The 13,857-nt window shown below is 46.2% G+C and overlaps 5 protein-coding genes across 5 annotated transcripts; 2 read left to right on the top strand and 3 right to left on the bottom strand.

Annotated features, from left to right (window-relative positions):
* Positions 1–123: 123 nt before the first annotated feature.
* Positions 124–4,728, bottom strand: I203_105388 (uncharacterized protein; the record flags this gene model as incomplete). Its single annotated transcript, XM_065517758.1, has 17 exons — positions 124–163; positions 222–394; positions 437–550; positions 605–811; positions 857–946; positions 1,050–1,774; positions 1,845–2,305; positions 2,496–2,569; positions 2,623–2,849; positions 2,992–3,241; positions 3,350–3,424; positions 3,472–3,645; positions 3,703–3,765; positions 3,818–3,934; positions 3,984–4,127; positions 4,216–4,481; positions 4,524–4,728. 17 exons carry the CDS (start codon positions 4,726–4,728, stop codon positions 124–126), a joined length of 3,405 nt encoding a protein of 1,134 aa, XP_065373062.1.
* A 430-nt stretch (positions 4,729–5,158) lies between these two features.
* Positions 5,159–6,688, top strand: I203_105387 (uncharacterized protein; the record flags this gene model as incomplete). Its single annotated transcript, XM_019144551.1, has 9 exons — positions 5,159–5,226; positions 5,290–5,363; positions 5,431–5,610; positions 5,668–5,756; positions 5,830–6,067; positions 6,121–6,213; positions 6,271–6,371; positions 6,433–6,501; positions 6,554–6,688. 9 exons carry the CDS (start codon positions 5,159–5,161, stop codon positions 6,686–6,688), a joined length of 1,047 nt encoding a protein of 348 aa, XP_019005886.1.
* A 389-nt stretch (positions 6,689–7,077) lies between these two features.
* On the bottom strand, positions 7,078–9,029 carry I203_105386 (uncharacterized protein; the record flags this gene model as incomplete). Its single annotated transcript, XM_019144550.1, has 6 exons — positions 7,078–7,417; positions 7,468–7,675; positions 7,748–8,368; positions 8,457–8,579; positions 8,641–8,950; positions 9,018–9,029. 6 exons carry the CDS (start codon positions 9,027–9,029, stop codon positions 7,078–7,080), a joined length of 1,614 nt encoding a protein of 537 aa, XP_019005885.1.
* A 526-nt stretch (positions 9,030–9,555) lies between these two features.
* On the top strand, positions 9,556–12,124 carry I203_105385 (uncharacterized protein; the record flags this gene model as incomplete). The annotated part of the gene is made up of 5 exons (XM_019144549.1): positions 9,556–9,679; positions 9,889–11,655; positions 11,709–11,801; positions 11,864–11,935; positions 12,006–12,124. The coding sequence occupies 5 exons, from the start codon at positions 9,556–9,558 to the stop codon at positions 12,122–12,124; spliced, it is 2,175 nt and encodes a 724-aa protein (XP_019005884.1).
* Positions 12,125–12,389: 265 nt separating this feature from the next.
* Positions 12,390–13,789, bottom strand: I203_105384 (uncharacterized protein; the record flags this gene model as incomplete). Its single annotated transcript, XM_019144548.1, has 8 exons — positions 12,390–12,527; positions 12,595–12,711; positions 12,773–12,859; positions 12,919–12,944; positions 13,006–13,144; positions 13,231–13,418; positions 13,480–13,569; positions 13,639–13,789. The coding sequence occupies 8 exons, from the start codon at positions 13,787–13,789 to the stop codon at positions 12,390–12,392; spliced, it is 936 nt and encodes a 311-aa protein (XP_019005883.1).
* Positions 13,790–13,857: the final 68 nt, after the last annotated feature.

The raw sequence follows: 13,857 nt of genomic DNA, 5'->3' as shown, positions 1-13,857 counted from the left end.
AACCTATATACAACGGTACTATCAATAGTAGTCATCTTCTTGTATGCAAGGTATCAACTACTCTATATATATACATTCCAAAAAACCAGTCGGGAAATTGTCCATGTCCATGATGAAATTCGTTTATACATTATATCCTTGAGCCCGAAGCATCCTTGCCCATCTGCAACAAGTGTTCAGAATCAGCGACCGTATTCTCTTAACATCATACAATCACTCACTGCTCTTTCTGTAAATTGGCTTCCTCAAGTTCACGTTTCAACTTTTGATTCTCCAAATCAAGTTCATTTCGACTCGCTTTGGTCGCTCGAAGATCATTCTGCAAAGCTGTGAAGGCCTCGGTTTCGGGTAATTGAGCGTCATTGAACATTCCATCAAGTTCGGTATTGAAGGCCTAATTTCATGTCAGCTGGCGAATCAACATATAAGAACATACCTCATATATTACGTCTAGCTCGATCTGCGCGTCTCCAAGTTGACGTTGAAGCAAATCCTGATGTTCTTTATAACGTATGACCTGACCGTGTAGCGATCTGATCTGTTGAGATTGCTGTTCGGGTGTCAATTGCTATTATTCTTTGGCTATGAAACTAGATGCACCTACTTGATCATTTTCCAGTAATAACCGCTTTGCCAAATTCATCGCTTGGTTATTGCCCATTTCAGCTTGCCGCAAATGACCATCAACCCTTTCAACGATCGAAGTGATACCTCTGGCACACTCATCCATTACGATCGCATCAATCTCCTGTCTACCCGATGAGGAATGACGGGAAGATACTGAATCGTAAGGATCATGATCGACAATACGCTGGATTTCCATCATCAGCCAATGTCTAATCTACCTATGACTCACGTTCATATTCCTTCGCTGAGGCGATCGAGGCAGAGACGTATTTCTCTCTAACCTTTGTACCAAGTCTTTACCTTTGGTATCTTTGGTCATCTGTTTTCGTAATCCAGATATCTCAGATTTCAATCGTTTATTGGATCCCAGAGCATCGCGAATCTACCCCTGTCAGCTTTGTTCTGCCGTATGTATCACTCACCTTTTTCGACGCTCCTTCAAGAGCGGTTTCGAGATCCTGATATTCCTTCATCTCAATATCCTCCACTGTTGCGTTGGTAGCTATCGAAGTGACTGAATTCTGTGACGCTGACACCGTCCTAGGTGTGGTCAGAGGTCCAGACGATCTTCGCGCGCTGTATCTGCCGGATGATCTCCGACTACCTGGCTTATTTGATATCGACACTTTCGACGAATCGGATACATCTCTGCTGTGCAAAGGACTTCGGGTAGGAGATCGTTTTCTAGGCGTGAGGTTGTCAGCAGAGTGTTGTCTCTTTGCTGCAGGAAGTGTTGTAGGTGTGGACTGCGCTTCGGTGGATTCACTCTCTTCGCAACCTTTGAGCGGAACCATTTCCCTTCCTACCGATATCCGTCGACCACCTCCGGAGACTATACGCAGCCTTGTATGCGCAGACCCGATGGTCGTTCCTTGTACAAGTACAGGCAATCGAGACGGTAAGTTGGATGAAGAGCCTTGCACCGGGCTCCGCGGACCAATGGGGCGAGGTGATAGCGGGGCGGAGGGCAGAGCAGGACTCGGTATCTGTCGAGGTGAGGAAAAGATGGGATCATCGTTTGCAATCGATTGCGCCAAGGTTGGGAGTATATGAGAAGGAATTGGCGATACCGTAGCTCGAGGAGTAGCGTCCATGGTCGGACTAAGCGCTCGAACAGGTGATGGTGTCTTACGAATACGCAACGGTGCTGTAGTCGAAGGCGGGGTTTCCGAGCGCACTGTATTGTCAGTATATAGTCTTGTGGTATCGAGACTCACAGGTAGCTCGCAATGACGCTTCCGCTTCCTCCAAAGTTTGCTGCTCAACGTTCTGACGTATTTCAGCCACACTTTTAGATCCAAGTTTATTCGGTGTGGATACGACGGAGCGACTGTTGTTCCTCGCCATATCGAGGCGAGCATTTAGGTCCAGCTCACTCTGTCCCAACTCTGCTTCGTACGGAGCACCAGCGATGAGATGGTTAGAGGATTTGAACAGTCCATCGCTGGGAGAGCTAGATCGATAAGACAGTCGTTTTCGAGAATTATCCGTGGACAGATCCATGGTGGATGATCTACTTCCAGTCGATCTCGAAGCTTTGGTGCTGAACACATCGCTTCTTCCAGAGACACTTCCGACGCCAAAGAGGTTACGAGAAATAGCATCGAGATTGAGCATTGAAGGTCGCAATCGGTGAGAGGCAGCGGAGGGAGTTGTAGGGCAAGAGGTAGAACCGGTTCTGAATTTGAAGATACCATATTTATGTACTAAAAAGTCAGCCTTGCCTATGAAATGTTGACCTACCAGTAGTGACCACACGATCCATGATTTCGCTAATGTCGATCACCATGCGATCCTCATCGACAGCATCGGCCGTTGAATAGGAGAAACGGCATAAACCTCCTGTCATTGGCTGAAGGCGAATGCACAGCAAAGGTGCATCTTCGCCTACAGGTAGATTCTCTGCCAATCCTTCTTCGTCAATATGTACAGCAACTTTCGCCTGGAAACAAGTCTGTCAACGAGGGGCATAACATTTCTCCGGCGAAGACTTACCTTTCGGTGAGCAAGCCATGCACTTTTTTCCCACACATCCCAATAACACTTAGCTCTCCCCATGGGCTCGCCTGCCCCTTCTAACGATAACTCGTGTTCGCTCATGAGTGCTCTAGCGAGATTCTTACCTTCTTTCGAAGATAATTTGGTTCGAGCTAGTGCTTGTGCTGCCCAGAGATTCTGGATGAAACGTAATTTATCTCGACGGGTAGCTACAGGATCAAGAGCTGTGGAAAATGGCGGATGTACCGTTGTATATGATCGAAATGGGCGAGCAGACCATCGTCCGGATTGATCCATCGGTGGGCGTTCGAAGAAGAGATGGAAATCTGATTTCGTCAGCTTCGCCCCGATGAAACCAGAACTTACCTCCATTTCCAGTATCCGACGCAATGACATCGAGAATATCTACCTCTCCTCGGAAGCCGAGTTTATCTTTCTTGATAGGGTTCTTGTCCATGATCGCAGCACCTCTGACAAGTCTGGGTATATCATCAGTTCCGGTGACCTTTCGTCCGCTAATTGAGCCCGATTGTCGCTTGACTATCATGAGCTTGTCGTCAAAGAGGAACAAGGTACAGTTGAGCGGTGTAGCAGCGGCGTGAATAGCAGGAGGTGACTGAGAGGTCAAAGATCCAAATGATGCCATAGATGGGTTGGAAGCTGACGAGATCGACAATGGACGGGATCCCAATGACGATAGTGGTCTTGAAGGAGGGGACGATACGGTGGGATATTCTGCAGGCAGATCTTCAACGTCGATAGCGTCGATATAGTCTCGGCTGTTACTGAACAGTTTCGCCTATCACCAGGTTTAGCTTGGTAATATGGGGCTATGGCTGCACTCACAGGGAAATTGTCGATATTCCTCTCCAGATGATACATCACGGTGGCCCGCACGGTCTGAGGGTCAGGATCGCACCTAGCTATTCCTGAAGCGATCTCAATAGCTTCCAGTAGTTTGGCGTGTTGGGAGGAGATAGGGGACATGCATTTGATCATAGCTACGTAATCAGCGAAACTCTACCACATACATCACTCACATTGCCAAAGTAGTGTATACCTAGGAATCCTTTGAACAGGTTCCATGAGCAGCTCTCGAAGACCGATATTTCCTATACCAGTTGTTTGATACTTGGTGCTCTATATACGAGATCAGCATCAATCATGTGCTGAGCAGAAGAATATTACTCACCTCGATGAAACTGGCAAATCCGTGGAACTTTTTCAACGAGTCTTGAAATAGTTTCTGTGACTCATCTTGTTTACTGAGATAGGTACGATATGGGTCGAACGTCCGTAGGTTTTTGAACTGAACGACTATGTCAGCTGAGCTCGATATCGTCGTTGATAGTACATACATGTTTCAAGCAAACATCTCCGACCGTATCTTCCGCTCGCCCACTCTGCATCATTGCATCGAGGTCCGTCAGAAAAGCAGCTGAAGCTGGTACGATAGCTTCTATATTTGCGAACATAGCTTTCGCTTCGTAAGGAGGAATAAGCTGTTGGTTGGGGTCTCGGGAGAATAGTCTCAAGCGATCTGCATAGCTCTGAGAAGGTTCAGCGTTGGTTGATGCGGGACAAACTCACCGTTTTCAGTGCATGTATACGAGACAAATAACTTCGTTCAGTCCTGACCAGCTCTTCTATGAGATTGTTCAACCTGTTCGACATCTCCTCACTTCTATGTCCGGACCAGCCGGGACTCTTTCCCATAGTCTCATCGTCGTCTGAATCTGGTGGCACCGACAATCGGGATGGTGTAGTAGGTCTGCCATTGGTGGTAGAGGGAGGTGACGGAAGTATTGATAGCGGTTTGAGAGGGGTACCAAGGTAAGACAGCAAGTTTCCAGTCTCTGTATACGTCGTTAGCTTACCTCATGAGGCATTCCACTTACCTTCTCCCTGATTTTCCACTACTATATCACATAGAAACGCCCTTCTAGTTATCTTTTGTCCAGTCTCTCTATCTGTTGACCTCGTCGAGCTATTCAAGTCTATAGGCTTAGCAGGTACAGGTGGTGCGAAAGGTTCAGCTGAGCGTTGCCGTGTGACTGGCTGCCTGTATTTGAGAGGCGAAGAGGTGATGGCTGATGGTGGCATCGCGCATCGGAGGGGGATGTTCCAGTAGGAACGATTTTGTTCGCTGTGACTTTTCTTGAGCTCTGGTATGAATCGGTACGGGCTGAACTATGAATTTGGATGATGGAGGTATGTCGTTGTTATGGTTTACGGTGTATGGTACAGATCAAGTTGAATGATGATGATGATAAAGTGTCAACAGATGAGAAATGAGGTATGAGAGTGGAAAAGAAAACAAACACGACAAAGAGGTTCAATGCACAGACAGCAGGTGGCGGCGATCACCGACCGACCTTTTTATGCATGTATGGCATCGTTACGTAATTTGGCTCGAGGTATGACACACAATCATTCCTTCCTTCACCTCCTTGCTATGACATGTTGGTCGTCCTATATCCCACCTCTTGATCAGTCCTATCTATTCACAACAACGCATAAACGATCAACCACCATGTCAGCCGAGGCCTCATCCTCTCATATCGCACCAGGAGGTGCTACCTCAGGACTGACCATCAATCTGTGATTGCTCTCTCCCCTCGTGATCGATCAGTAATAGATTGTAGCTAACTCATTTATCCACAGTCACCCTCTGCCTATCCTCAATGTATCAGATCACTTCAATCGATCTCGTCTCACCTCGTCAGGATCTACGAAAAGTACGTTCATCCTCATATTACAGGTGTCTGTCTTATACTTGTCGCTGATCATGCTTCCCACTCACAGTCATCGGTGCACTTCTCGGTACGGAAAGCAATCGAGAAATCTCCATAGTCAACTCGTTCGAGCTGGTCATTGGATCTACAGATGGTGATGTGGATATGGGAGAGAGTAGTACTTCTGCTGCCCAGAGCAATAACAGTACATCCTTGAATACCACCTTCTTTGAAACTCGAAAAGATCAGTGTAAGTCATATCACCCTTCAGTAGGACAACATCAGTCTGAGCTGATTCTCCCAATAGTCAAACAGGTCTTCCCGACACTCGATGTGGTAGGATGGTACACTGTAGGGGAGAAACCGACCGCGGAGGATGTGGCTCTTCATCGACAGGTACGTATAAATCTCCTTATGTGATCTGCTACCATATCGTTCGGCTGAACCTTCGTCGATTCTCTCATTACAGTTCACAAACATAATCGATACACCTATCTTCCTTCTTTTCAACCCAAACCATCCTCCTTCCTCTCAAACCCTACCTGTCACCATCTACGAAGCTGCACTTGCAGAAGGAGCCAAAGATGACTCTACAGATGGGAAGTTCGTGGAACTTGCTCATGGAATTGAAACGGGAGAAGCAGAAAGGATAGCTGTGGACGGTGTATCAAGGGGAGGTATGGATGGAGAAGGGGAAGAAAGTACAGGTGAGTCCGTCTGACATTTCTTTCAGGGGATCAATGCTGATACTGTCCTATAGTCGTTGCAAATCTGACAACTCAACGTAATGCCATAAGGATGTTGTATGAACGAGTAGCTGTTCTCTTACAGTATATTACAGGTGTCATTAATAGTAAGTTACCTTTGACCGAACTGAATCGTACCTAGCTTAGACAATATGAACTCGCAGAGACTGCCAAACCCGATCATAACATACTTCGTCAAGTCTCTGCTTTGGTGGCAACTCTTCCTACGATGGATGCTAAAGAATTCCGTGACGAGCTTACCACGGTAAGTTATAGTTGTTGAAGTATCTTTCAGGCTGCTGACCTTTATATATCTCTTGTTGCAGGAATATGATGATGTGCAGCTTACTGCCTATCTTACCACCTTGACCAAGCAGCTCAGCGCTCTTAGCGATGTAAGCTTATTGTTTTCCTTGCCAGCATGAGGTATCGCTGACCATTTTATAGTACGCCGACAAGCATAATCTCCTTCATCCTCCACCCAGTGATGATTTCGGAGGATCTCATGGTGGATCGCGAGGCGGAAGGGGTTACGGTGGATTTGAGTATGGTGGAGGTGGTGGAGGACGAAGAAGAAGGTAAACTGAACTACTTCCATGTATAGAAGTCTGTGGAGAACAAGGTCAAATGACACATTATGCTGTATGACAAATATGATATGATACATGTAACACATAGTGTATAAATCAATCACCAGGAATCCAGACTCTGTCTATGGGTTAGGCTGTCCTTAAGTTTTCGCAAGAACCCTCAAGTTCTGGTGGAGCAATATAACAAATCACGGACGGAGGGCAATAGGAAGGTGGAGACCGAAGAGTATAAGAAAAGGACCAATGAACGGAAAGGAGGGCAAGGGAAGGTGAGCACGGCGGAAAGAAGACTGAAGTGGCGACTACTTCTCCGAAATATCATTTCTACCCTGAGATGAAAAACAATGCATAGTATGTATTCATCTAACCTATCCAGGTGATCTACGAAGATTGTTGTAAGCTATGGTAATGATCTTCTGCCTGTTCTATAGCCCGCATACACGCTTTGGATTTATGTATGGTCTCCATGTATTCCATCTCTTCCACCGAGTCAATCACGATCCCTGCTCCCGCTGATACATGGACATTACCACCATGGAAGACCATTGTCCTGATACAGATACAGGTATCCAAATTGTTTCTGTCGAAATCAAAAACTCCAACACCACCACCGTAAGGACCACGTCTTTCTTTCTCAAGACCCATTATCAATTGAATGGCTTTGATCTTCGGTGCTCCCGACAGTGTACCAGCAGGCATGATCGAACGGAAGGCGTCGAACCTATATTCCTATCATGAGCTCGAGCCTTAGATATGGATGGGAAGACTCACCTGGACAGATCATCCCGTAACATACCACTAACTTGACTAGTCATATGGATAACGTGACTAAATTTCTCTATCTCCATCAAGCGATCCACTTTGACAGTCTCTGGTTTGCACACCCTATGCACATCATTACGAGCTAGATCCGTCAATTGTAGATTTTCGGATTTTTCTTTCTCGTCTTCTTGTAGCTCTTTGCTTAGGCGTTCGTCCTCTGTAAGCATTAAAAAGGTGTTGAGAGGTCAGAAGAGGACTCTAATCAAGTGCCACGCTGGTCAAAACTCACCCTCCGCATCCTTTCCTCTTCTACGCGTTCCAGCAATAGCATGACACTGTACTTTACGGTTTTCAACTTTACAGAGGCATTCGGGAGACGCTCCGACCAGCTGAGTGTCGGAACAGTTGATATAGTACATATATGGCGAAGGATTGAGACTTCTCAACTGTCGATACACATTGAAAGGGTGAACATCGGTCTTTCGAGTGAACCTCTGACAAGGAACCGCTTGGATTATATCTCCCTTGAAAAGATGATCTTTCAACGTCGTGACAAACCCTTCATAACCCTCCTTACCCACATTACTCGTCGCTTCATACCCCAAATGAACCGGACCCTGCGGCGGTAAAGGAACTTCAGGTGAAATCAACTTCCTTCTAAGCGTTTCTATCCTACCGACGCACTCTTCATACAATGCTGGAATCTGGGAAGGAGGAGTACCGTCCGGTAAGTGTACGTGAGAAACAATCTTGATAGTTTGGTAGATGTGGTCGAATATCAAATTGGTCGAACTTAGCATGAAGAACGCCTCGGGCATTCCTGGGAATGGGTTGTGTAGTGGTTCTTTAGGTTTGGTCACGGGTTCGAAGTGGACAATCGAATCGTAGGTGATGAAGCCGACGGCACCGCCTGAAGTGTAATCATAAGTTAACAAAGCTGAAAAGTGCGACGACGGTGTAGGGAAGATGAACGATTTTGGTAGCGAAAGACGACTCACCGGTAAGAGTACCGATTTGAGGGATTTTAACGAATCTATAAGGTTCTAATTCTTTTTCCAGAGCTGTCAATGGATCACCTTCCACATCGAACCCTTCTCCAGTCCTTATAACTTTGATTGGATCTACACGATCATACGATCTGTGTCAGAATAAAGTCCCAAAACTTCAATGGGAGAAGCTCACCTGCTCCGACGAAACTATACCTTGCTAGATTTTCTCCACCAATCACACTTTCCAGTAAGAAAGAGTATTTACTATCCTTGGCGATTTTCAAATAAGCCGATACGGGAGTCAAGAGATCTGCAGGTATTTCAACAAATACAGGTATCAAGTTTGGTTTGAGGTTTTCGACGGGTTTGGTAGATTGCGATTCTGACTTGGTCGATGATGCACCGAACAAAGGTGCGGAAGGAGGTGCAAGAGTTGCTGGTGATGAAGAGGAAGTAGCGAAGAGGTTGATGAGCTCATCGAGCGATGGGACGACTTGGGGGCTCTGAAGGATTGGTCAGCGTCGCAAGAAGATAGGCGGTGCAGTACGGATTTTTCGGAGATCCACTCACGGGATGAGCCATTTTGATGGTCTTCTTACTAATTCAAGATTTGAAGGGAATCTAAGAGAATCTTATGGATGTTCACAACTTGATTTTATGAGTTTGACTATTGTGGTTGCGTTGCTTGGACTCCTTCGCCCATCTTCGACTCGAGGTGACAACGGCGAGTCACGTGATACAGAACAGCTCGATCTTTCCCTTGTAATAGGTTTGTAATGAGACCCAAAGGAAATTAAGATTGGATCGTAATGCCCAGCCTAATAACCGAAACTGAGCGCTTCAAACGCAAGCAGACGCCCTCGAGTTGTTTGTCAACGGTAGACCGTGTACCGTGTATTGAATCAATCAATATCAATATCAACACCCATATATCTCATAGATCATCATCCATTACCACACCCAAAGTCACCTTTGAGTCCTTTCTATCTGACGAGATCTCATCCACCAAGATCACTCCTTTCAAAGGGTCGACGCTTTTGTCTCGCTTTTTCCCATATCCCAGAATCACTCGGATCCTAGCACTGCGACGAGATCAATCCAGTACTCCATGTCACATCACCCACCGAATCAACAACGTCGAGCTCAGACGTATGACGCATACTCGGCAGACTATGCAGATGGAGCAGGCGATAGGTCAGCAGCATCGGTGAGAAGTAAGAGCATGCGGAATCGTGAGTATATCTTTGCTATCTCCATTTACACAGCTCCAAACAGTGGTCTGTGCATTCAGACCGAGGCGAACGACTGGTGCTAGTAGTCATGACAACTATGACTAGTGAATCCACTCACAAAGACTATCTTCGTCATGGTCATGATGCTTTCCCCATCATCCATACCCTCACCTACCGTGCTAACCTAACATGACTACTCCTTTCACCAGCTCAACATCAACCAGATATCGATCCAGATGATCCACCTCTACCATCTTATTCCGCTCTGATGGCATCTGAATCTGCTGCTGCCGCTGCTGCTGCTGGTGGTGGCTTGTCTCACTCCCCTCAACCCATGACGGACTCTGCATCGTCGAATCACGCCCGTGTGCCCAGCTTAGATCAGACACCTTACGCTCCGGTCGATTACGGACCTCCATCTTCTGGGTATTCCGCTAGGGACAATTACGGTTACGGGTACGACGGTAATCCCAATCCCAATTCTAACCCAAATCGACTGTCAGGTGGTACTATAGGTCGAAGACCTGTATCTGATCCGAATAACATCGATTTCAATCAGCTATCAATCACTTCCAACTCGCATGGTTCCCCTCCCCATCCACCTCTTCGTCAACAAACTGCGCCCCCCCATCAGCAATACCCTCCTCGCGGTCCACAGCCCAGACAGAGAACAGCGACAGGTGGATATCCAGCGGATAACATGGATGGCGCCGCCAGTGTTTACAGTCTAGATTCAGGGATGGGAGCGTATTCTGGAGTCGGAGGTCAGCCTCCATCTCATCACCCTCAACAGCAATACCAGGCTCCCAATTACGATCCATACGCTGGGGGATACGCACCACCACAAGCTCAACAACCTGGACCTGGACCTGACTTCTCCAACCCTTATTACAACGCCGCCAACGATTTCTTGGGTCTTCCACCTGGATCTGAACAATACGCTCCTCCCGTAGCTAGCTCGTCCAGCAGTCGCGTACCTACCCGTCAACAAAGTATGACTACATTGGCTAGAACAAATACCAGCGCTACGACCCTTTCCAACGCTTCTTCCCTATCGCTATCTCGCAATGTAACAGAGCAAGTAGGAGCTTCGTCGACCCGTAGAAGAGGTACTCAAGCAGCTGTGGATCTCAACAAACCGCCTTACACCAAACAATATGTTGATGATTATCGAAAACGTATGAAGGATGATCCCGACCCCGAAGCTCAATTCGCATTTGCCAAATACCTCATAGAAGCCGCTAAGAAGATCGGCGATGAAATTAGTCAAACGGATTCTAAATTGGGCAGGAAATATAGGGACGTGTTGTTGCAAGAATCGTTAAGGAATATCAAGAAATTAGCAGAAGGTAAAGAACCTTATCCCGATGCTCAATTCTTCCTTGCCAACCTATATGGAACTGGACAATTAGGTCTTCAAGTCGATCACGAGAAAGCGTACTATCTCTATCTCATGGCTAGTAAATTGAATCATCCAGCTGCGACGTACCGTTCAGCGGTATGTAATGAGATTGGAGCAGGGACGAAGAAAGACCCCGGTCGTGCGGTACTGTTCTATCGAAAGGCCGCTGCTTTAGGTGATACGGCCGCAATGTATAAATTAGGTATGACATTGTTAGGTGGATTATTAGGTCAACCGCGTAATCCCCGAGAAGCGATAGTATGGTTTAAAAGAGCTGCTTCTCAAGCCGATGAAGATAATCCTCATGCGTTACATGAACTGGCACTGTTACATGAAAGACCCAATAACGGTGGTGTAGTACCTCATGATCCGAATATGGCAAGAGAACTGTTCACTCAAGCTGCTCAATTGGGTTATGCGCCTGCTCAATTCAAATTGGGTAGTTGTCATGAATTCGGTACGTTAGGTTGTCCGATAGATCCTAGAAAGAGTATAGGCTGGTATACCCGTGCAGCTGAGAAAGGTGATGTGGAAGCGGAGCTGGCATTGAGTGGATGGTATCTGACTGGTAGTGGTGAGTGACAACTAGTGCTTCAGACTTGAGATCGAAGTTGACAGAATTTGCAGAGGGCGTACTGAAACAATCCGATACGGAAGCGTACCTATGGGGAAGAAAGGCGGCAAACAAGGGATTAGCCAAAGCTGAATATGCGGTTGGATGTAAGTTGATTCATCATTTCCCTCCGATAGAGGCGACTTCTTGAGCTGATCTGTCATTGTAGATTACACTGAAATTGGTATCGGCGTCAAGCAAGATATCGAGCTCGCCAAGAGATGGTATATGCGAGCAGCAGGTGGGCTAATTAGATTCACGTATCGACTCTTGTTATACAGAACTAACAGTCTACTCTGTTTTCGATATAGCCCAACAACATAAACGAGCGATGCAACGTTTGACCGAGTTGAATAATGCCAAAAACCCGAAAGGTAAAGGTAATAGGCCGACAAGGCATGAAGCTTCAGCAGAGTGCATTATCATGTAGCAGCACAAAGGTCTGTTGAAGGTCTATGACCGATATAGTGTGGGGCATGATCAATGCGGGGTAAGTTGACTCTCACTACTTGTAATCCTTTAGTCGAAACAGTATAAGCTGACGCCTTTTGAACTTGCTAGTCAAGTATAAACGAGAATGGTCAATGTATCATCAAAACAACATCATTATTCTATGATATCTATAATTGATGCATTGCATCTCATGAGTTGGGTGTTTGGTTTTATGATCTTGTTGCTACAATCCTGACAAAAAATTAGTTCTTCATGAATCCCTCCAAACCTTTGGCTACATCCTCTTTGAGCTTTTCAGACACGACTTCCCTGTCTGCGAAATAGGTCAACATCAATTGTTTGCCTATCCAAGGATCGTTCAGTTGTCCTAACACCTTTCCCTAGTAGTTATCCAAGCTGTCAGCTTGAGTTCATATTCAGCACGATATAGTGCTACGATCAGCTCACCTCAAATTCAACTATCAGACCACCTTGTCTCGGACGAAGTAAGACGACCTGTTTGCCTTTTTGAACAGTTTGAGCAGGGAAGAATGATTTGAGAGCTTGGATCGATTGGGTTATACGCTACGCCAATAACGTTCAGCTTGCATCATGTACGGTATAACCCAAACAGAGATTTACTCACCTGCTCATCGGCATCGGTCAGTTCGCCTTTGGATCTGGCTAGCTTCTGACGTGCTTGTAAAGCTCGCGTGAAAGCATCTCGAAGATGCTGAGAAACACTCCGTCAGCTGGCCAACCTGTGAAAATGGTATCGCACAAACGGCTCACTCCAAAGTCGGTGTTTCGATTGGGCACTATACACAGCCGACATTCAGCTTAAATGGACATATGAGAACGTGAGGAAATTGAACTAACCTATCCTCACAGCAATAGCTACCGGTCGATCAAATAGGTTCTTCATCAGTTCTTCTCCCGATAACTGAGGTGCGTTTAGCGGATCTGAGGCTGAGGGAACTTTCGTAGGAGGAGTGAGTAAATGTTGAGCTGTGAAATTCTAATTCAATTTCAACCCCCAGTGCCATTATCATCAGCTCCTCAGTACAGTAATATCTAGAACAAGGTCGAAACCCAAAAACTCACATGCCATCCTTTTATATTATGCAACTCTTTGATAGCCAGTTCGTCCAAATAGAACCCTGCGCTGTACACCTTGACTCGAAGGAAAGAGACTTTCCTCACTCCCAGTCCAACTAATGATAATATCGGAGATGGCGTGGAAAGTGTGGGTGATAAGTCTAAGGGGAACTGGATATTCGTATCTGGATCGACTGTGATTCAATCGAATGATTCAGTCATCATTTTGTCTGAATGTTGCAAGACAGAGCATACCTCTAAAAGCAGTTTTGGAATTTGGATCATCTCGGAGATCCAAAGCCCCAGAGTCAGAGTCGGCATGAAGGGTGAATCGTTCCTTAAATACTAATATGATGACATGAGGATAGTCATAAGCTTCCCTCATTGATGTCCTTTGTTATATCCATGGCTCACTCTGATTCTGCACGAGGGAATATCCAACGACCACTGAGCTCACTCCAACTAACAGAGACAGTGGTACTGCCCCTGACTTGCGAGCGAATCCTGGCCGAGCAGCTGCATTTCGAAAGGCTGAAAGCAGTGGTCTGGTAGCTCTGAATGACATGGTGATAGCTTTTATAGTGTATAGTGTTGTCGATATCAAATAGATGCATTCGTCAACATGCTCTTTAC

This window comes from Kwoniella mangroviensis (genome assembly GCF_000507465.2).
Source record: "Kwoniella mangroviensis CBS 8507 chromosome 1 map unlocalized Ctg02, whole genome shotgun sequence".
Taxonomy (NCBI): Eukaryota; Fungi; Basidiomycota; class Tremellomycetes; order Tremellales; family Cryptococcaceae; genus Kwoniella; species Kwoniella mangrovensis.
Note: the sequence above shows the minus strand (reverse complement) of the source record. Positions and strands in the feature narration are given on the sequence as shown.